Here is a 23,423-nt window from a genome sequence, read left to right on the forward strand (position 1 = left end):
TGTGTGTGTGTGTGTGTGTGTGTGAGACTGTGGGCAAAGGCCGCAGGAATTTGCGTTTCTGCATGGAGACAAAGATGGCCTATGACAGAGAAGATGAGGCACACAGAGGGAGAGAAGTTCCTCTGTCCCCGTGTCTGTAAAAGTCTGTAAAAGTCTGTAAAAGTCCAAAAGTCTGTAAAAGTCTCTAAAAGTCCAAAAGTCTGTAAAAGTCTAAAAGTCTGTAAAAGTCTGTAAAAGTCGAAAAGTCTGTCTGAAACGTTTCAAACACAGGGTTTAAAGTGTGGACACAAACTGCTGGTCCTCTGCTGCCTCGTGCTGACTTTGGTGTGGGAGAGTGAGTGGTTTACAAACTTCAGTAAACGGAGATAAAGACGTGGACATGTGACGCAGAATATCTGTTAGTTTACTCATAAACAAATGCAGACGTAAGAGCGTCACCGTAAATGTTGATGTTACAAGGAACTGCACCACACTGCAACACACACACACCTCATTTCCCCATAATCTCTCCTCAGACGACCTCTGACCTTCCAGAGGGTGTTGACAGATTTAGGAGCAGCAGCTTCCTCTGCTGCTGCGCTGAGAGTTTGTCACAATCACATCCAACCAAACACGAGTGACAGACAGACAGACAGACAGACAGATGGACACTGAGATGATAACAGACTGTTAAAAGAAACAGAAAATGAAATGTCTGTGTTTCCTGAGACTAAGACTTGTGGTTCAAAGGCGAGTGAAGGGAGATTCTGCGTGGTGCAACACGCTCTGGAAAGTCCCAAAAAACGTCCTGATGACTGACACACACACACACACACACACACACACACACACACACACACACACACACACACACACACACACACACCAAAGTGGGACAGGAAAAGAAAAGAGTTGAAACTCTCCGTTATAACCATGATCCGACAGTGGATCAAGTATTGTGTCAGGTAAGAATACAGCGCTCTGCCACCAGGGGGCGACTCCACACCACTGGAAGTCTGTGTGGAAATGACTTTCTATGATTTCTCTAGAAAACTCTAACGATAGACACATATCAAGCTAGCTAGAGCTTTATTGCTAACTAGACTAGAATAGACAGACAGCTAGCTAGCTATCAAGTTAGCGATAAACCTAGCTATCGTGGTAGCTAGTTTTCAAAGTAGCTAGACAGCTAAGTATTAAGCTAGCTAGACACCTAGCTATCAATGTGGCTAGTTATCAAGCCAGCTAATTATCTATATATATACACACACACACACACACATATACACATATATATATACATATATACATACATACATACACATATACATACACACATACATACATACACATATACATACACATATACATACTGTATATATACATATATACATACATATATACATACATATATATATATACATACACATATACACATATATACATACATATATACATACACACATATACATATATACACACACACACAGGACTTAAAAAGGCTTAAAGTGAATAAGACTTCATATTCTTTGAAGGCTGTGATGTTCACTGCTCTCCTCCTTCAGTCACCTCAGGTTCAGCAGGTCAAAGTGGGATTTAAGTGTGTTGTTGTTGTGTTCACTGCTGCCCTCTGCAGGTTGTTGCTGATGTCACTCACAGTTGTTTCTGGTGTTTTCCTGGGTCTATCTGTTGGACACCAGTGGTTTCTTTCTTCTTCAGGACATCCCGGATGCTTGGACTGGCTCTGATTTGCCGTCTTCTCTCTTGTTTCTCACCCACAGACAGATCTCTGGTTTTCATGTCGGTTCCACTTTGAAATGCAAAACCTATCCGACTGCATCCTGCACAGAGCGCAGCCACGCGTCAACGGCACGAGACATTGACAGATGTGGCGGAGAGAATCCGGAACATTTCCAAAATAAAACACACACATATTTTTAAGAAAGAAACAAATACGACGTTTTAAAATGTTAATGTGCATAAAAATAGCTTTATTTCCAATAAATCAGGACCTGCAGACAGAAGCCAATGATTCATTGGCTTCTTCGCCCCACTGGTGATTCACATGTGATGTTTGTGACATTAAGCAGCACAACGTTTTTCCTCTGCCACCATCGCAGACCAGACCTGAGGCCCCGCCCCCCCAAAAAACAACAACCAACGTGACAATTCACCTTTTTCACCAGGTCACTGAACCTCAGTCTGAATCTGACGACACACAAACTCCTGAACGTCAACACAACAACGACCACATAAGCAATCCTTCTACGAACAACGAGAAAAAAACAACATAAATATAAAAGCAAAAAAAAAAAAGTCTAAAAAGATAATAGAAACTCTTACAAAATAAAAAGTTTCAAAACTATGTGTTTCTGGGAAAAAAAAATTAAAATCTTAAAACTAGTGAATATAAAACTTTTAAAATCACATATACAACAGCTTTAAAAAAAAAAGAAAAAAAAAAGGGGGAAACACCCCGACCTGAAAGAAGGCAATAAAATAATTTGACAGTTAAATTAATACAAAAAAAAGTTGATCTATGAGAGAAAATTCCAAAAAAGAGGTGAGTTAGTGTTAGCATCGGTCGTATCCAATCTCATTTACAGTAAAATCACAGAGAAAAAACAACGTTTTGGCTTTTAAATATTTGGTAGATATTCTCGTTGCCAGGCTGCGGCTAAGTACCACGTTTTTTTTTTTTTAAGTTTTTCAATTTTTTTTATAGCAATGACTTTATACAAATCCTTGGCAGAAGCGTCTGAAATGTGAGCGTCACGAAGCTTCGGCTACTGAGCGATGATTCAAAAAAATAATAAAAAGTAGCTTATTGAGAAAGAATCAAAACCATAAAAGATAAAATAAAATTTTTAAATAAACTACCAGTTTTTCCCCGATCAGAGCTCAACAATCAATAACTGGATCCATTGTGGTAAGGCTACCGTTAGCTTAGCTTAGCACAAGAAACAAGAAAAATGTCATTTCAAGTTTCCACGTCGTACCTACGAGTTTCTGCTCTGAAAGTCGCGATTTACGACACTTTAAAAAAAACAAAAAAACATATATATATTTGCTAAGCTAAGCTAGTAAGCTTCATTGTCAGTGTACAGTCATGAACATCAGGGAAAAACAAAAACCAGTCTAAACACGTTCAGTTTGAACGTTACAGTGAAAAGTGAGTCTTAAAGAGACAGTACTGGATGAGGTCTGCCTTTGTTTGTCGTTATTTCTGCGAAAATAAAACAAGCCCTTTTTAGTGTTGCATAAATCAGCTGATCGGAGACAAAAAGAAAGTGGCACCTTGAATGCTTCTGTTTTCCAACTCGATTTCCCCCGTTTTCTAAATCCACACTAACCCACGTTTACTTCTAAAAAAGGTTTGCGACAACAGTTTGAGTTTTTTTTAAGGGAGACGGATGTTTTTTTTTTATTTAGCTGCGGCTAAATCGGAAAATCGAACGTGGAAGTGACGTCGCCTCAGATTTGTTCACGTTTCAGAAAATTAAAAAGAAACACGGACACAAACGTGTCTCGGGGTGAACAACGTGCCCAGAACGCGAGGGTCGGATGTAGCTTTTTTTAATAAGGGCGCCTCCTACTGGCTGTTCTACGACTAAACGATGGTTGTTGTTTTGTTTGAAAAAAAAAAAAAAGAAAGACAGTTTTGATTCACACAAAATCTCCATGAGATTTGGGAAAACTCTAGTTTACAGTGACGCCGCCACCTACAGGTCCGGCATGGACATGACAGTGTTTGTGTTTGGATGAAAATTTTTAATAATTCCTTTCTTATAAACACAATAAATTGTTTTGGCTAGCAAAAAAAAAACAGCCATTTTCTAAAGGCACACACACACACACGAAGCAGCGCTGCGAGTGGAATGTAGGTGTGTCGCAAACCTCAGAGCTCGACTTCAGCGTAACAACAGAAAACAAACCCCGGAGGCACGGCAGTGATTTTTATAGAAGTGTGTGTGTGTGTGTGTGTGTGGATCGTGCAGTAATTTGTATATAATTTTTTCCTGCATCAGTTTAACGCTCAAATCTGCCGCTCAACACAACCCTGAAAACAGAAGTCAGAAGTCAGCTGTTTGTTGTTGTTGTTGTTGTTGTTTCTGTCTCTGCTCAGGGGTTTCAGGGCGTTCTACTAAAAAAAACAAACAAACAAAAAAGAACGGACAGCAACGGCAGCTTCGCGGCGACGTCAAAGACCTTCTGTTGTTCCAGAACCCTGAAATGTCTGATGAAATAAAATAAGACAAAAGAAAGGAGGGAAAATCCCTGGCTTCAGTCCAACAGACGAGATGATGAAGAGGAGGGTAAATAAATAACTGGACTGTTAACGTGTACCATACTGAGACAGAATCAATCATTGCACCGTGTTAGTGTTTTTAACTAACTGATTTTAAATCTCAGAGAAAAACAGACCAATGAAGCGTCTGATTGGTTCAGAGAGTGAACATGAGGTGGGAGGAGCCAGTCAGTCAGAGGATGGCGTGGGCGGGGCTTCTCTCCTAATTATCGAGTGTCTCTCCGCTGTACAGTCAGAAGAAGAGCGAGGAGGAAGAGGAGGAGGAGGCACTGAGAGGCCAAGAACTGGCCCTGTTTGGTTTGAAAGGTTCAGGATGTGAGGTGTGTGTGTGTGTGTGTGTGTGTGGGGGAGGCGGGTTCACGCGATCTCTGTGTGGGCGCCTTCTTGTAGATGGGCTTCTTCCCCAGGTCGTAGCTGCCCTCGTCCTTCTTCTTCATGCGGTAGATGAGGAGGAGGATGAGGAGGACGGCGAACATCAGGCCGACGGCGCAGCCGGCGATCACAGCTGAGGAGACACAAGAGGAACTTTGAGGACAATGGGCGGAGGAACGCGACGTTGTGTTTGATTTCAGCGCAGACTGGTCATTTACGGACCAACATGGCTGCCACCATGTCTGTGACATCACTGAAACTCACTCTCCCTCAGCAAACCTCAGAGAAAACCACTTCAAATGTCTTATTTTGTAAACGCTTCATTCAGATTGACCTCAATGACACTAAGTGACCACACGAGGCAGCAGAGCAGCAGCAGCTAAAATCACTGATTTTCTCTATGAGCGATTTTACTTTGCTGTGGGAGAGTGAGTGATTTACAAACGTCAGTTTCCTGTTGTTAAAGTCTGTCTCACAGTGAGATGAAGACGTGAATCATTCATTTAAAGTAGATTTAACGGAGGCGAGTCTTTTGTTTAAGGACTACAACCACATTTTATCCTTAAAGCCGTTTTAACTCCGTTAAAGTTAAACTGTTAAGTTTCTTTTTTCCTCATTAAATTAGTATTTTACTAACTAAAGATTGCCCAGACAGAACGACTCCTGCCGACATGTGGAAACCAGAGGTGATTAAATGCTCCTGACCTGCGAGGACCTCCGTCTTGTTGAAGATGCTGTCGTCGCTGGCGTGGGCCATCAGGACGTTGGAGGGAAACTCCTCGCCGCCCTCTGCTGGCTCCTTGTTCCGCAGCAGTGGGATTTCGTTGCTGTTCTGGACGATTTCCACCTCGTTGACGGCCGGTCTCTCGGGATGCTCCACCTCTGGGATCTTGTTGTCGTTGGCGTCGGGCTGAGGACGAAGAATCGGAAGAATTAAAGGACGTAACGACAGTTTTAAAATCAAGGATGTAAAAGGAGGAGACGTCTCACCTTGGCTGACGGTTCTGGGGCTTGCTTCGGTGACACGGTTGTTTCTGTGGAAAGAAGTAGATTCTTCATTTAATCTACTCCAGTAACAAAAAAAGAAAAAAAGAAGGTAAATAACATCCTTTTGTGTGCGTTTGTTAAGACTGACCTCCGTCTCCAGAGCCGGAAAACTCATCCTCGTCCTCTTCGTCGTAGTAGTCGTTGTAGCCGTTGTCGTAGTCGTCGTTGTCGTCGTCGTCGTAGCTGTCGTCATCGTCGTCATCTTCGTTGTCATCCGTGAAGCCGAAGTCACCCGATGACTCCATGCGGTTTTGGTGTGTCGCCATGGCGACCGTCTGCGTGGTCTTCATGGGCATCCATGTCTCCGTCTCCCGAACCTGCCCGGGACAAAAAGGAGGAGGAACAGGAGTCAGAGGGATCATCGCCCACGATCATTAAAACAGCTGGTGAACTTCAGCGCCGTCCTCTCAGTTTCTTACAGTAGCCTAAAACGGCTGAGCTACGCAAGAAACTCACTAGTTTGTTCCTAGCGGCAGAAAACACCACCTTCCCCATAACAGCTGTAAAAACATTATATATTAATTTTTTTTTCCCAACCTAAAATTTGTCAATCTTTTAAAACTACTTCAGCCTGAAACATGAGTATCAAATATTTGTGAAACTTTAACCCTTTAAAGGTTTGTTTCCATAACGCCACTGTTTTTCTTTCTGAAAAAAAAAGGAAGTTCAACGTATCCAGCCTAGGGGCACACCCGACACTTTGAAGATCTATCGATCCAAGGATTTTCTGAAATCTCAAATCTTTCAAATAAGTATTTATGACTCAGGATAAGTTAACTAACCGCAGACTTTCACCTAAAAGCTTTAGCCTCCTGATTTGTTAAGTACTTTGTAATGTGACCTTTGAAAACTGCTCTACAAAGTTTATGTGTGTGTGTGTGTCTGTCATTGTCCTCACTGTCACTGTAATCAGTGTGAAGCTCCGCACAATGAGGACACATCAAGCTTCTTTAATCACATCAGAGCTCTTCATTTCATTGACCATTTGCTCAGTAAGAAGCTTCAATGGGATTAAAAGACACAGGCCCCACCCCCTCACACCCCACCCCCAAAATTAGCCTAATTAGCATTAACGCTCGATTGAATTGGCCTGAACAGACGAGAGGTGAAGCTGAAATAATAACAAAACCTAACAAAACAAACACCTGATGATTGTGTCGAGTCTCGGTTTCTTCAGGAAGTAAATAAATCCACAGCTGACGGAATTAACGAACAACACGTGACCACGACTGCGCCAAAAATGGTTCCGTCAACTAAAAACCAAAGTTCTGATTCCGGTGTCGCGATTGAAAATCCTTAACTGGACTCAAAGTTGAAGAAAACTAGAACCTGTTATTAATCGATTACTAAATTAATCGACAACTGTTTTGATAATCGATGAATCAGTTTGAAGCTTTTGTCTTGATTAAAACCAGATTTCCGTTGTTTAAGCTTCTTAAATGTGAGTATTTTCATCATTTCTTTGCTCTGAATAACAAAGAAATCATCAAAAGTTCATCAGTTTGGTTTGTGGACAAAACAAGACGTTTGAGAACGTCATCATTTCCAGGTTTGACGAACACGATCAACATTTTTTAAGGTTTCCTGACGTTTTATGGACCAAATGCTTCATCAACAGATGAATCGATGATGAAAATAATCGATAATTGCAGCTCTAAAGAAAACCCACTGGTGTTAGAGCAGAATATAAACTAGGTATTTCATTTTAGGGCCCCGTCCACACACAGACGGCATTTATGGTTTAAAAAAAAACCAGCGCAGAGTGGGGAAAATCTGGCATTTCCGAATACTTTAGGAAGCCTGTGTTTTGTGTTTGGAGATTGTTTCGACAGTTTCACCTCAAACTACTGTCAATGAAAAGTAACTAAAGTAGAGCTGCAACTAACAATTATTTTCATCATCGATTCATCTGTCCATTATTTTCTCGATTAATCGTTCCAGCTCTAAATTAAAGTCCGTGTGAAAAGACACGAGACGTCACTACAACACGTCCTGTTCAGTTACAGCGCCACCTGCAGTGCTGGCATGAGTACTACAGCTTTTCCCTGGAACGACTCCATTGTCACCCTCAAACTTTCCACTATATCCACAAACATCTCCAATAATCGGGACAGAAACAACAAACCTTTTCCTCCTCTTTTAAAAACGATTAGAAACCTTCATTTAGTGTGAAGAAATGTCGACGCCCACACACACACAAACACACAGAGCTTCAGATGGAAGTCATTATGAGAAGTCATGACGTCAACACAACCCGTGTGTGTGTGTGTGTGTGTGGTTGGGGGAAGCCTGTCATTTGAAGGGTTAACTGCTGGGCTCCCTCAGCCCGAGGCCTGCCATCATTATGTGTGTGTGTGTGTGTGTGTGTTCCCAACTATTTGACATAGTAACAAAGTGTGTGTGTGTTTGAAGGTAATCCTCTCAGACTTTAGAAAAGGAGTCCAATAGAGTAGAAGGCGGGGTGAGCGGGGGAGGAGGAGGGAGGGCTCCATTGTGACTGCACAGGGGCTTCAAACGACGGCGGCCATTTTACGCAACACCAGCAGGCCCGACGACTCACAGGCAGGAAGTTCACTCGTTCACACATTAAAAGCTGGGGATGATTCAGCCAGGTGTGACTCCGCTGCTTCCTGTAAGACAGCACCCGCCGCCTCGGGGCGCCGACTCATCTGCTGCTTTAAAAACGAGCAGGTTCATGAAGGTCACGAAGGTCACGAAGGCCGGCGCTGCTCTGTCTTCAGTAGAAACATCGCAAACATACCATCCTCTCCCACGTTTGCTTTGCTCTGGATAAAAATTTGCGGCGAATGTCGCGACGACTTTTTTTAAACTGTTACACAAGGCTGAGACAGAACATATTAACATGTTGACGTTTTGTCCACAAACTAAACAATTACTCCGTTTTACAGATGTATTTTTGTTATATGGCGAAAAGAAGACATTAGAAATAGTCACATGAGACACTTAATCCCTTATAATCTCAGAAAAGCTTAGAAACACTAAATTAACCACCAAACTATTTTGATTATCTCTAACTGAAAAAAGAAAAGAGGATTTCATAGTTTTCTTTAATAATTTTAAAGACCAACGCAATATTTAGTAAATCCAGACCGTTTATGTTCAGCTGGACCCAAAACTGAGGAGACTTCAGAATTCAAGCTGCGCCAGATTTAAGAATTAACGACGTTCAAGTTAAGAGAGACAAACAATGACACTCGACACGGTGCACACACACACACACACACACACACACACACACACACACACACAGAAGGGGATTTCTGCCGTTTTATGCTTGTGATATTGTTCAGTAAAACCGCCTCTGATTTCATCTTCATTTATAATTCACCCGTGAAGTGGAGCTGGGGATTGGAGTTTCTGCTGAAAAAGTTCCTTCAAAAAAACCAAGTTCATTCTGCCGATCCCAGGAATGTGTGCGGGAATGATTCACAACATCAACACTTCTTAAAACCTGCGGGACCAAGCGACGAGACAGAGGGGAACAGAAATGTGCTCGGCCTGCTCAGACGTGTGTGAGTGTGTGACCTGAGGTTACGTAACCAAGCAAACATGGAAACCAGCTCACTGACTGAACACCTGATTCAGTCAAGTCACGACGGGCGAGGACCTGGACTTTAATCTTCAATAAAACTGAACTGTGCACCCTCTCTGCACGTCTCACACACAAACACGGCAGCGTCGCCGCGAACCGCGAGGAAAAACTACACGGAAAAGTGTTCATGGTGATCGTTACGCACGTGTCCGGTAAATAAAACATCACAAAGTCACACATTCACTTCAAAGTGGTGAACCACAGTGTTTGTCAGCAATCTTGAGAGCCACTCGGAGCACAATAAACCGTTTTGTCGTCGCGTTTCAGTCCACTGGCAGTGGATGTGTGAGCCGAGGCCAGACCAGCTGATTTAACAGAGAAAAGAGAGGAAAACTAAGTTTCCCCTCCGTCTGCAGCAGTGATGCAAGGTTTTTAAGCATTTACTCTGATCATCAACAACACGACATGGCAACAGTCCAGCCACTGAAGACACACTGTCCATTATCAGAGAGACAACTGAAAGAAGACTTCAATGACCGTTGTTCAGGACGACCTTTCACCTGGGACTCATGGTCGACCACACAGGTACAGGCCAAACAAGGCTCGTCTTTGTTCTTTAATTGCAGATCTCATTTCCTCTCGCTGTGACCATGTGACCCTGAAATATCCTCACGTCCCACATGAACAGGGTGAAGTCACGTATTCAAAATGATTACTTTGTTTCATGGAAGAGAACTTCTCCTCAGAGATGGAGCTACTTCTAAAAAAACAGTTTAGAAACGACTCTGAAATCAAGTTAACTTCAAATCTGGGGACGCAACTGAAGCTCATTTTCATAATTTATGAAATCGGCTCAATATTTTCTTGATTCATCAACGCGTTGATTGATCGACAATATTCCAGATGGCTGACTTCCTGTTGAGTTGAGGCCGTGGTTACAGTCGACTTTTTTGTTCGTCTTGGTCGATAACCTGTCCCCACCAAGTTTAAGGGAATTCAGTGGAACTCTATTTTGCCTACATTTTCACCTTAGGGGGCACTATAGAGCCCTTGAGCAACGCACGGGTCCCGGAACTATGCCGACATCGCTTTTCCCCCAGACCTCACCTCCATGCCAAATTTAAAGAGTTTGTAAGGTCGTTAATGCCCTCAAAAATGACCGCAAAGACACAGAGAAAATAATAATCTGAAGGATTACAATGTTTGACCCCTGGGCCCCATTTCCTGTCCCGTCACTCTTCACCTAAGTCCGGGCCCTTGTCCTCATCCCTCCTGTCCACCTCAGCAGGGAGGACCTAAACCTTCCAGCTGCCCGATTGTCCACAGTCCCTGAAAGGTCGTCTGTTAGGACACCCGCCACCCGGCCTTCAGTGCCGTCCCTTCCATTGACGGCAAACAAAGCCAGCGGACGCCTCAAGAGTGTATCAATGACCAAGGTAACAGGGGATAAGCCTCCAGCAGCCTGCCTTCATTAAACCAGAGGAAACAATCCCTCCATCTGCCTGACACAGACAGCGGCATCTGGTCCTTTCACACGGCGGCGTGGAGGAGGAACAAATGTCATGAAAACACCACGGCACGCAGGAATGTGCCTCCTCATTCTTTCTCCACGTCCCAGGGTCTCCCGACCTCCAAGAAAACACGGACTGTTGGTCTTTTCTCACTCTCACTCTGACTTTCAGTCCGAGGCCACCGCGGCGACCACAGTCAAATATTAAATAAAAACAAATATACAGGCTAAACCTGCGCTAGCTTGTAAAAGACACCTGAAACAAGGGCGGGGCCACAAGTTTGTCATCAATGATTAAATCGAGTATTGTTTTAATGAGCAAAGAAACCAGAAAATATTCACATTTAAGAAGCTGAATAATCACAGAAACTCCTGAAACAGAGGATTTTAAGTAGATGTTGACATGTGCAGCAGGATTTAGACTAGAGCTGAAACGATTAATCAATTACTAAATTAATTGACAACTATTTTGACAATCGGAAGTGGAAGTTTTTTTCACGATTAAAACAAGATTTCTGATTTCAGCTTCTTAAATGTGAATATTTTCTTCATTTCTTTGCTCTGGAAAACAAAGAAATCAGTGAATCATTTTGGTTTGTGGACAAAACAATACATTTGAGAACATCATCATTTCCAGGTTTGACAAATACCGATCAACTTTTTTAAGGTTTTCTGATATTTTGTAGACCAAACAACTAATCGAGAAAATAATCGACAGATTAATCAATTATGAAAATAATCGTTAGTTGCAGCTCTACTTTACACTGAGTATTGTGTTGATCTGCTTGTCAAGTGCACTTTTGACCCCTGACGTAACTCTGCCAAACACCACGGACTCTCCAGGAGCTCTCAGCGTCGCCAGGTGTGTGAAGCCTAAGTTTTACTTTTGTCTTTTACTCTCGACAGCCGAGCTCGAGATTCCTTCGACCTCCGCCTGCTGTCTCCAGCACCATGTGACACACAGCTTTGTTTTCCTGGATCTGGGAAATGGTTTTCAAACCTGTCATTTTTAACATTTAAAAACAAACGGGACACAAATAATTCAGCACATCCTTTATCTTTATAAGTGCCAATGTCAGTTACCTATGACCTTTAGCTCATACAGCTGCTGACCTGGTACATCCAACCCGCTGATGTGATTTCTCAGTTAAACTTGTCCAAAGTCCAAACGTTGGCGGCAAAGACGGTCAATTATTAACAAACCCAAACAAATCCAAACATTTTCAGGCCCATTCTTCAACGTTTGGCATGATGACGCGGCACAACCTCTAACCCACGCTAGGAACTGTGGGAAAATGGCTTCTAGTTCTTTTACTCCACTACATTTACTCTAATGCTCTTTGTTACTCGTTACCACCAAATAAAATGAGAAGAAGAAGAGTTGGTATTATGGTCTGTATTTATATAGATGCTTTTCTGGTCTTAAACGTTTTCACCCATTCATACGCTGCAACAACATGGAGTGAAGCGTCTTTACTCAAGGACACGTGTAGAGGAGCAGAGGCAGGAACTGAAGCCACAACCTTCCAGTTGAAAGACAACTCGCCCAACCACTGAGCAACCACGGCTCAGTCCCAACTCCTCAATGACTTCGACCCCTACCAAAGTCATTGTCTGGTAACATACTTGTACTTTTACTCAACTACCACTTTAAGGTACTTAACAAGACTGAGAGGCCGAACAAACCTGGTGACCGCGCCGCAGACAGTGCTGCTTCACTCTCCACTGATAAAGGCTAACTGGGTTCTGATGAGCAGCACCTGATGAGGTGAACTGCGCCTCGTCATAGCGGCCTTTACTGGCCACTCCCTCCCATTATTTCCAAATGCAAAAGTGACAAACACGGCAGGAGCCTGCGGTGAGTCGGGACTCTCTAATGTCCTCCCCTCCATCTTCAGACTATTTTTTATGTCGGTCCCTCAGGCAAACATATCGCTGCTTCACATCAAAGAAGCTGCAGAAGAGTTCTTATCATCCACGGGGATCCGCTACTGGCCTTCAGAGGCAGGAAGTCATACCAAAAACAGGAAATGTCCCTCAAAGATGGATTGGATCGACTAGTGTTTAATAAAAAAGGACTCAGTCACCTCACACACGCTGGAATCGTGAGTCACAGCTACTCCCATTTATTTCCAAGGGGAAAGGACTGAAGCTGCGATCACTCATAACAGGCAAACAAGCCCTTTGTTAGTTTAACGGCTGATTTATGATTGTGTTCTTTAGTAATCGATTAGCGGTTTGTGGGGCTGCAACTAACCGTCATTGACGTTCTCAAATGTTTTATTTTGTCCAGAAAACAAAACAAAAAAAGGCTCAGGTTTAATGGCGAGAGTTTTAAATCACTGAAAGACAAATAAAACCTCAGTGTGATCGCGTCTTATCGTTTGATGCAGTTCAGGAAACAAACATGTTGGATGATCCTTCATTCCTCAGCTGCCAAGACACAGAGGAATGAGTCTCTTCATGTGGGTCTACTGAGAAGCCACGACCTTGGATACACAGTCAACCACCACATTCCTCCTCCTCTGCAGGAGCCAAGGAGATAGAGAGACACGGGTAATGGTTTGGGCACGATCACAGAACGGCCAGTACGACTCCGCCACGCCGCGGGGGAATTCATGCGCCTTCAAAACTAGCAACCCAAGTTTGTAAAGCGCCGACAGTCCTGCACCCAAGTCCACACACAAAGCCCCAACAAGTTAATCACAGCTGAATTATGGGGGATTTGAAACAGCCTCTGCCACTGACAATAGGTTTAGAGAGTGTGGTGCCACATGGGCCGAGCTAATGTAGGAGGTAGACCACACACACACACACACACACACACGAAAGATGGAGACACATTTGTCAGGAAGGATGTCAGAAAGAGGGGAAGTGTCTCCGGTTAATGGACCTCCACAGAACAGCACCGGGGGTTTTTAAAAGTGTAAAAAAACTGAAAACAAATCAAATCAAAATTATGTCCAAGTTTCTTCTTGTGTGTAGTTGTGTGTAGTACAAATTGGCTTGTTTTTTTGAGTCAGTACGACAAAAGCACAAGACGAGCTCGCTCATTTACGTCGGGTGCAAATCGCCAAAATGGATGCCAAAAATTCAAAACGGCCGACTTCCTGTTGATTTGAGGCCATGGTTACGGTCGTTTTTTTTGTTAGTCTTAGTCTAGAACATCTTCCCACCAAGTTTCGGGCCCTAATAATAACAACCTATAAAAAAATTTAACATAACCTTTTGTTTTTTTCAGTCCGATCCGTCGGTCCAGGTCGAGGAGTCTGAGCCCCGGGCCTGGAACAGCCATATGTCAGAGTATGACAGTGTGTCGTGGGAGGCGACGGGAGCGACATCAAACGCGCTCCCTCCAGGCCTGCTGATGCCGTGCTTCCCAGTGGAAACGCAGCGAGGATCATATTCCATGTTCTGCCTCCACTCTCTATATTTATCCGCGTCCACCACAAAGCCACAGCAGCTTTTCTCCTCCAGCCCCCGGGGGCCGTGACGGCTGCGAAGCGCTCGTGTTACTCTGAACGTTTCCCAGGCCGCTGACGTAAATAACAATGTGTGTGTTTGCAGTCACACCTGTAGAGCTGAAACAATAAACCAGATAATCCCTTCAGTGTTCACTGGTTGTTGTGACCATTGATTAATCTGCAGATTATCTTCTAAATTAGATATGGAGGTGCTTGGTTGTGTCCAACAAAAAATTGCTTATTTATTTTACACAAAGAAAATCGACATCTTATTTTAAAATGTATAACCGAGACATTTAATACATTCCCCGTATGTTGATTAAAGTAGAATAAAGTCAATAATAAACTAATTCCCAAATCCTAAACAAAGCTGCAAACATGTTTTGTTTTTCCTTGGGCAGTTTAAAAAGTCCAGAGAGAAAAGCAGTGATTTTAACATCACAGCACACAGATGTTGATCCACTGCTGCCTCCATCACTTTCTCTCTGTGGGCTTTGGTGTGGGAGAGTGAGTGATTTACAAAACTTCAGTTTCCTGTTGGAAAAGTCTCAGTGAGACAAAGACACGAACATGTTGAGGACTAAAATCCGATTTTCCTCACGTCCCCACTGGCAGCCATGTTTTCAGAGAAATATATCATTATTGTATCCGATTGAAACAGCAGTATTCAAAATTCGGGTGCCTGGAAAAGTCAAAACTGGAGCTTTTCCAAAACCAATAAAATTAAAAAAGAAAGAATTTTCTCTTTTTTTCTTAATTCCATAAAAAAGGCCTTTTACGGGCAAATGAAATCGAGACTTTTCTTCAGTTGCAGACGCCCATTGTGTTTAACCAGAAAGTGGATCCAGCGTGAAAAGCCAGTCCAAAAACGTATGAAAGTGATATTCAAGCAGTGTTTTTTTTTTTGGTCAACCTCTGCCCTGAGCGAGTAACAGAGAGGGAGAGAGGGAGAGAGAGATTCCAAACTGCTCTCCATCAACAGGCAGGAAGGACAAAAACCCTCCTCTCTCTGTGCCAACATTCCACGGCCCAAAGGGATTTTATAGACCAGCGGACAGCAATGCAGGAACCATTATTACATCCTAGTGATACCATTTATCATGCGCCCTCTTTTCCCTGCTTACCCAACATTCTTTTCACCACACAGGCTTTCAGTCAGCGCATCCCATCATGCAACAGAGACAAAAAAACTGCCTTATTCTCGTGCAAATTATTCTGGGGCTCAAAGCAAAACCAGTGACATTCCAACAAGATATAACAAATGGATGCAGCCACAAGGCTCCGGGGGGGCGGGTGTTGTGGTGCACAAACTGGGGTTCAGCGCTGCAACGTGCATTAAATCAGGGGGCAAAGAGGAAATCTGTTATTACAAGCACATTCTGGTAAAAAATAATCTGTAAGTTTCTGTAATAAACCTGCAGTTTTCAAAATAAAACTCTACGAGATTTTGGAATTTTCATTTCCCAGACATCACATCCTCATTTGCTCTCGTCTTAACTTTACACGCTCACTGTTCTGCACGGAATCCCACGTCTACGTCAGAGAGCGAGAAAGTGGACAGCGCTTGTCCTGCGTAGGCCTCGTCTATGTTGTAGGTGGGGTCGTCACAAAAAAGGGAGACATTTACCTAAATATCAGCTTCACTTCTTTCCTCGCACAAAATTCAAGCACTTTCAATGACCATGTCTATTTTGGGACATTTTCAAAAACCTTGAAGGGCCCTGAAACTCAAACTTTCTGTTTTTATTTCCTTCTCTCAGTTCTCCACTGTTGAGACTTATTTTCGCTACATTCACGGCCCCAGTTCTTAATTTAAATGAAATTGAAAATGTGGACAGGACCATCTTCTTAAAGCTCCTTATCCTTCACCCTCACCTGCATCAGCATATGTGACCGAACAGAAAACACTGAAGTTGCTGGGAAAAAAAGTCAACAAGAAAAGTATTTGTGTGGTCCATCACGGACAATGATACGAGCGCACATGGAGCTCAGCATATCCGAAAAAAACTAGGCAATGCTAAATGAAGCAATAACTTTTCCCAAATTAGAAAGCGGATAAGAAAGCAGGGCCAATCCGCTGATAAAGACGTTCCGATCATTCCTGTGGCTGCCTCAAAGGCCTCCTCTCTGCATTCAGAGCCGACTCCATTGTCAGGTAGAAGAACATTGTTATCGATTAGCTGGGGACGCCAAACCCACATTCCAATAATGACCTCAGTGGGTAGAGAGAAGAAAGAAGGAGGAAATGTCATCTCTCTGAGGCCAAGTATCCATCAAAGGAAAGTTCAGAAATCGCAGGAAAACAAAGCTCAGGAAAGGCGAGAGATCACAGGAGTGTGAACAAAGGTCCAACATGTAACTCCCATTACCAAAACACTGCATGGTAGTTAAGTAAGTTATGATAAGCGAGTGGACGACCATAAACAAGTGGTGTAATCCACCATGTCTTCAAAATTTTTGTTTTCCGAACAGTCATGCATTCCTGCAAACTTCCACTTTGATCCAATGAATGTGGATAATAAAAAGCTCAATTTATTCAAAATGTGGGTATCTGGAAAGTCAAACTGGAAATGTCATGCTAATTATACAATTGTTTGCATCTAAAAATGACACACTTAAGTTCAAAAGTAAAGCAAAATGGGAGAATAAGTGCATATTTTGGTGGGAAAGCTGTAGGTGTATCTACGCTAGGCTCAAGGAAAGCAATGCCCCCCCCCCATAAAAAAGGCATCAGGGCCCTATTGAGACCCCTCCAAGTGTGCAAAATCCCAAAGAGGGCCGGTCAAGGTCACCAAAGGTCACATTCCAGGGGGAAATCAAAAAAGGAGAGAGAGAGGGGGCGACAAGATGAGGCAGAGAGAGCGAGCAGAAGCCACGGGGTTCGGAGGAATGCGACAGATTGTAAAAGGCGAGGTGAACCTCAACGCGATGACGCCGATATGCTCGAGGAGAAATGGAGAGGACGGAGGACGGCGAAGCTCATCAAACAAATAATCCGGGATTAACGAGCCGAGCTCTGCAGGACAATCTCCATGTGTCGTCGCACAATTCATCAGTAATAAACATTTTGAGGAAATAAAAGCTAGGCTAATTGCAGTTTTATAGAAGCATATAAAAAAACACTCAATTGATCAAAATAGCAGGTAATGAGTGACTGAGGCATGAATTCAATGTTGATTTTCTTGGGGTTAACGCTTCAAAAATGTCGCTTAGAAATAGAGTGAAAAACTATTTTATACCCAAACTGTCCACTATTTTCTCCAGTAATTGATTAATCGTTTGGTTCAGATTTCAGTTTGTCAGAAAATTTGTGAAAATGATGATGTTTTCAAAGGTCAAAATTAATCCGTTTGAAATGATTTCTTTCGATTCCCAAAATAGTTGTTGATGTTTCGTATGAGAGTTAGTGAAAATAATGCAGGGTTCACAACACGTTGAGCTCAGAGTAGCAGCTTTAAGATGCATTCAAGACCCCTTGTAAATGTCATCAATTCTGTCGTCATAGAAGCATTCATTGAGCCTGATGCAGAGTTTTATTTAAATGCAAATATCAGCCAAACTTCTATACGTACAGAAGAGTAAACATTTCTTGAAAGGAAGTAAAACACAGCATGAATTCTGAGATTAAAGTCGAAATAAAGATAAAATAGGTTCTGCTCCGACTACAAATGGAATGCGTCGTAGCTGCGCATGGAAACGTACTGGGTTTACACAGGTTTGTTTGTTAGTTTTATAATTTACAGGCAGTTTCACCATCTCATTTCAGTCCAGTGACTCTGAACAAAAGCCACCGCGTCGCGTTCAGGCCGAAAGGTCAAAGTACCAGAGAACATCGTCGTCACCATGTGGTTAATGAAGAAACCGAGCTGTGGCAACACTCGACGACACCACAACAACAAAGGGCTCCAGATTCCAGTTCCAGTGCTTGAAAGCTCAAGTGGCGTCGACATTAATATGGAAAGAGCCCAGACAAACAGAAAAGTCCAAACATGTGGACGAGGAGGACACACCCTGAAAACAATTACAGCACAAAAATTAAATACACATGAAATCATCATTTAAATGTTCAAAGTAATGAATTCATATCATGAGTTCAGCATTTGCATACACGAAATTGCGACCAAGTTTGAGCTTTAGTGGCATCTACAGGCGACGTTGCACCCAACTTGTTGATAGCTTTTGCAAACAAACGTGTTCAACTAGCCCTTTAATTGATTTCCAACCAACTTTTAATTTGGTTAAAACAGCTTATTTTCATAATTGCTTAAATAAAAACACACGTAACAAATCTTAGAATTCGGGTGGTCACGCGCGCGCGCGCACACACACACACACACAGAGGACTCCAACCGTAGCTTAAGCTGAGTGGACAACACCACCCGTGATACTATGCAAACACTTCATTCAAACTTGTTTTCTCTCCATTTGAAATTCAAGAGAACGCCTTTAAAACGCAAGCGTGAACACTTTCTGTGAAGTTAGACCAAGGCTAACGCAGGGAAGCTAGTTGTTAGCTGGGGGGGGGGTAAACACAAGTAGCTGTGATTTTGTTCTTCTTTTCACTACTTTTGAGCCGTTTGTTGTTAAAATCGTTCACTTACCGACTCTGAGAAAACGGAGGCAGCAGAGAGGATGATGAGGAGGAAGAGGGGCAGCATGATTGTCCTCAGAATCAGAGAAAAACGTTCTCAAACACACGGGGGTAAAATACAATAAAGGTCGCTGCGTTAACTTTACGCAGATTTTATAAAAAAGTAAGAAATGAAAGAAAAAGACAGAGCAGTGCTAATCTTCAGCTATCGCTGCTTCGCTTTCGGGTCCAAATATAGTCCAACAGAGTCGAATGTTGTGCACAGGGCGGCTTCTGTAACTTCACACACCGCCTTCTTGGTCTCTCTGTGGGTGATGGTCTCTCCGCCGTGTCCGCTTCACTTCGCTGGAATTCGGAGCTTCAGCGCCGCGCTTTATAGCCTCCGCCGCGCTCTCCGCCAATCAGCGTCGAGCAGCAGAGGCCGTGACGCTGCGCTTACCACCTTCTCCATAATTTACGGGAAATCCTGTTCAACGCGTGGCCACGCCCCCTCGGATGCAGCCAAGCGGCAGGTTTTTTTTTTCCCAAAATAAAAGCACAAAGCAAGTTAACACAAGTGCTGGAATGTTTTAGTGTTGTTAAAGTAACAAAGTGCTAGTACTTTGTTACTGTACTCAAGTACACAATTCACGTATCTGTACTTACCTTTACTCCACTACATTTCCAAAATAAAGTGTGTACTTTAATCACTATGTTATATAATGCTAACTTCCACATATTCATTTCAAATACGAATTAAATGTGAGAACAGTTCAGTTTTAAGTATAATTGTGTTTGTCATTAATGATCCACTTTAAGTGAATTACTTTAAACTCTGATTGTGGACATTTCACATGTTGAGTGAATTATTTATTTTTTTCATTTTGGGAGTTTTTTTTTCTGTTTCGTGTAAATGGGAAAACTGTGTCTGTGCTTTTGCTGCTTCATGGAAATCTTTTTAGGTGACGACATCTTCCGGGAAAGAAGCCCCTCCTCCTCCTCCCCCCCTTTCACTCTCTCATTTTCACTCCACAGTGAAAAGCTTTGCTTCGGGCCTCAGGGTTTTTTTCTGTCTCCGTGGAAACAACTGTAGTCACTGTTGGACTGTGTCCCTACTTTCACTTCCCTGCTCGTGTGTTTGATGACATGTCGCATCACTTCATCACTTCATCACTGCATCGCATCACAAAAAGTCCAGTCACGTTTCCAAGTTGTCTTCAAGTTTTTTTTTATATTGTTTACAGTTTTAAAAATACAAAACTAAGAAAAAAAAAACATCAAAGAACGTCTCAGACAAGTAGGAAGTAAAAAAAAAAGCTCTGTTTTGAACAAGATTTTTTAGAGGGTCTGTTCTTTAAGTTTTTCTTAAAACTGTAGATATACACATACATGTATATATATGTACATGTATGTTTTTATGAGATTGTTTTATATATCATAAAAACAGACCCAAATATATATACATACAGTTGTACACATAAAGCACATTGTGTGAACTATTGGCTTTCCTTTCCTCCTAAGTATTTCTGGGTTTTTTTAATGTACAGATTCATTTTATTAAATTGTAAACTATATATGGTTTTAATATGATATCGTGGTGGAATAGTCTGATGAAGTGATTTTCCACGGTTACAGATCTGAGCACAGTGTGAACTTTGATGAAGTCAACACTGGATTTCACACCAGAGGATCAGGTGACGCAAAGACAACACACTGATAATATGTCTTTGTCTGCCTGTGTGTGCACGTGTGTGTGTGTGTGTGTGTGTGTGTCTCATGTATATTCGTTTCAGAAAATGACACACATTTTAATTACCTGACAAATAATGAGGCAGTAAATCATTAGATAATGACATGACAGGAAATGACTTTACGTAGACCGTGTGTGTGTGTGTGTGTGTGTGTGTGAGAGAGGTAAATAAGTGAAGCTTCCACACCCAGTTCAGCTAAACATAGATCAGGTCTCTTTGGCAGACCAGCACTGCCGTGTATCTCTTTTGTCCTGCGTACAGAAAAGAGAAGCTGGAGTTCCCAGCTGTTCCGTCCTCACCTGCCCGCTGAACACCTGCCGCACTCAGGTGCGCTTCAGCTGCGGCCGAGGACTTTCCACAGACAGGAAAACAGAAGGGGATTTTCTTTCCCCACTCAGAGCAGCGTCACATTGTCACGGATCTTCCTTCGGTTTTTTTTCGAGTTCCATTTTTATCAAAACTGTGTATGACTGATTACTAACAATAACAACAGTCAGAACAGAACAGAAATCTTTTTAACTCATCTACGGTTCTGCATTGTTCACTTAAAAGTACAAGTATGTGACCAGAACATTTTCTGACATAAAATCTACTTAAGTTTAAGATGAAATGGTTGTGGGTTCAAATCCTGGCTCTGCTCGTCTACATGTGTCCTTGAGCAAAGACACTGAAGCCCCTGTTGCAGCGTGTGGATGGGTGAAAACATCAGCACTAGAAAAAAGCTCTGTCAATACAGACCATAATAGCAACTCTTCCACTTCTTCTGGTTTTCTTGTTTATTTGTTTATAACAAGAAACAAAGAGAGACAGAGGAAATGTCATGGAGTAAAAGCACAAAGTAAAGTACAGATACATAAATGTTGTACTTGAGTACCGTAACAAGTTTACTGTAGACGCTTTTCAATAGTTTAATAAAAACCACATAAAAACGTTTTAGTAGGGGAGACCGGGGATGGTTGTAACACTTTTTGTCTCAGCTCCTATAACTTGCAGAATGTTTGTGGTAGGGCACTCAGATTTTGGCACAAAGTACACTCATTTGTCTACTACAAATAGCAAAGTTTTTAACTTCTCCAACTACATCACAGAATTCATTATTTGATGTCAAATGCAAGGAGTGCCACTGTTACAACCTACCCCACTACCAGGGTATGTTGTAACACAACCTGGGGTAAATTGTAACAGTAAGATTGAAGGACTAAAAACTGAGACTACACCACAAAATACAGATTTATATAACTTTATTGCGCATGTGCCAACACTAAAGCATCTTCCTGTGCTTCACTAAGAACAAAAACAACTCATCACCGATGGCTATTACCATTTAGCCTTTATTAACACCAGTCTCATCCATATTCCATATGTCGCATCCATCAAAGCTATACCTCTCAATAACATCCCCAAGCTTCATGAAAAATGCCTCCACATTTGCACGGTTAAAGCCTGTAGCTCGGGCCAAGCTAGTAGCCTGCGCACTTCTCATGGACAAGTTATGACGCCTTTTCATAAAGCCTGAGAACCAATCAGGACCTGCCATGCTGTTCTCATCCCATGACTGGGGATGTTTGATGTTGTACTCCACCGCAACTTGATATGCAAACTTCCTGACCCAAAAGAAGTAGTAAAACTAGTTAGTCAGTTAGTTGTACCCTATGGTACTTAAATACATACATAAAGAACTGATGCATACAGTAGTAACTAATTCCTATTTAGGCCACACTAATCTGCAAATGCTCAGTAGGCCTACCTCATGTGGATTGAGTTCATAGTACAAGTCTGCTGCCTCAATCAAGTAACCAGTCAACACTTCCTCTTGCTGTGCATCGAAGACTTTTTCACTGCTGTGATAGCAGTTTATTGCAGAATCTGCTCAGTGTCACATGGCAGATGGAGAAGTCTTTGGCAACTGACCTCACTGTTATTCCCTGCCTCACTTCATCTGATGCAACTTTAAGTACATGTGCAGACACCCCCCCGATCCGTTTTCCTCACCCAGTGTCTTGTTATACTGAAGAAAAGGAGTATGTTTGTGATTACGGGTATGGTTGTAACATTTTCTTATATGGTGTTACAACCATCCCCACCTCTATCAGCCAATGTTCAGCTAGCTGTACCTGCATGGTTGTTTGAAATTAGCATAGACAAAATGACTCACCTTTGACATAAGAACCTACTCTCTTGCCTGATACAAGTTACCTCATTCAAACATCAACAGTATCAGTACTAATCAAAATATAGACTTGGTCCAAAAAATGACTTTCTTACCTGAAAATGTCGATTTCCAACATTGATTTCCCGAGCGTCTAATGTGAAATGTGAGTGCAGTTTCCCGGTTCATACGCCGCTACAATAAAATCCTCAAAGATAAACGATGGAAAGTTGATGAAATGATCTAAAACATGCAGAACACGGGTCCCCGAGGGGAAACACTTCTAAAAATGTTCAATAATGTTGTAAAATACTTTCACTTTATTTACGTTTTTCAACCATTTAAAATAAGTCATAAATTCATGGAGGATAAAAACGTCTGTTTTTACGAGATCTTTTATACGAGGCGGATTTAACAAGATATTTTCCGCTGGTCTGTTTTTACGCAATTTAATAAAAGCTTTCATTGTGACTTCACCACCACGGAGATTAGATAAGAAGGCAGGATTAACGGGTCGTCTGCTGTGCTGAGTGGTATCTTCATGCTTTATACTTTGATATTGGCCACAGTGCTGTCCAGCGTGTGGGCCGTATACCATCACGCAGAGACAGGGCTCACACTCACAAGTAAATCTTCCTCTTCTATGTCTGGAGCATTCCACTTTCATTACGCGCAGCTCTCGTTCCCCCTGCCCCGTAATCAAATCCTCATTGACCGAG

The 23,423-nt window shown here is 42.4% G+C and overlaps 1 protein-coding gene across 1 annotated transcript; it reads right to left on the minus strand.

Moving 5' to 3' along the window:
* Positions 1-4,649: 4,649 nt before the first annotated feature.
* Positions 4,650-19,161, minus strand: LOC122761922 (syndecan-4-like; the record flags this gene model as incomplete). Its single annotated transcript, XM_044017113.1, has 5 exons — positions 18,836-19,161; positions 5,796-6,024; positions 5,651-5,694; positions 5,366-5,570; positions 4,650-4,793 (listed from the first exon to the last, which is right to left on the minus strand). Coding segments are annotated over exons 1-5 (679 nt in total), but the record flags the coding sequence as incomplete, so codon positions are not given.
* Positions 19,162-23,423: the final 4,262 nt, after the last annotated feature.

Source organism: Solea senegalensis, unplaced genomic scaffold (genome assembly GCF_019176455.1).
Source record: "Solea senegalensis isolate Sse05_10M unplaced genomic scaffold, IFAPA_SoseM_1 scf7180000015091, whole genome shotgun sequence".
Lineage (NCBI taxonomy): Eukaryota > Metazoa > Chordata > Actinopteri > Pleuronectiformes > Soleidae > Solea > Solea senegalensis.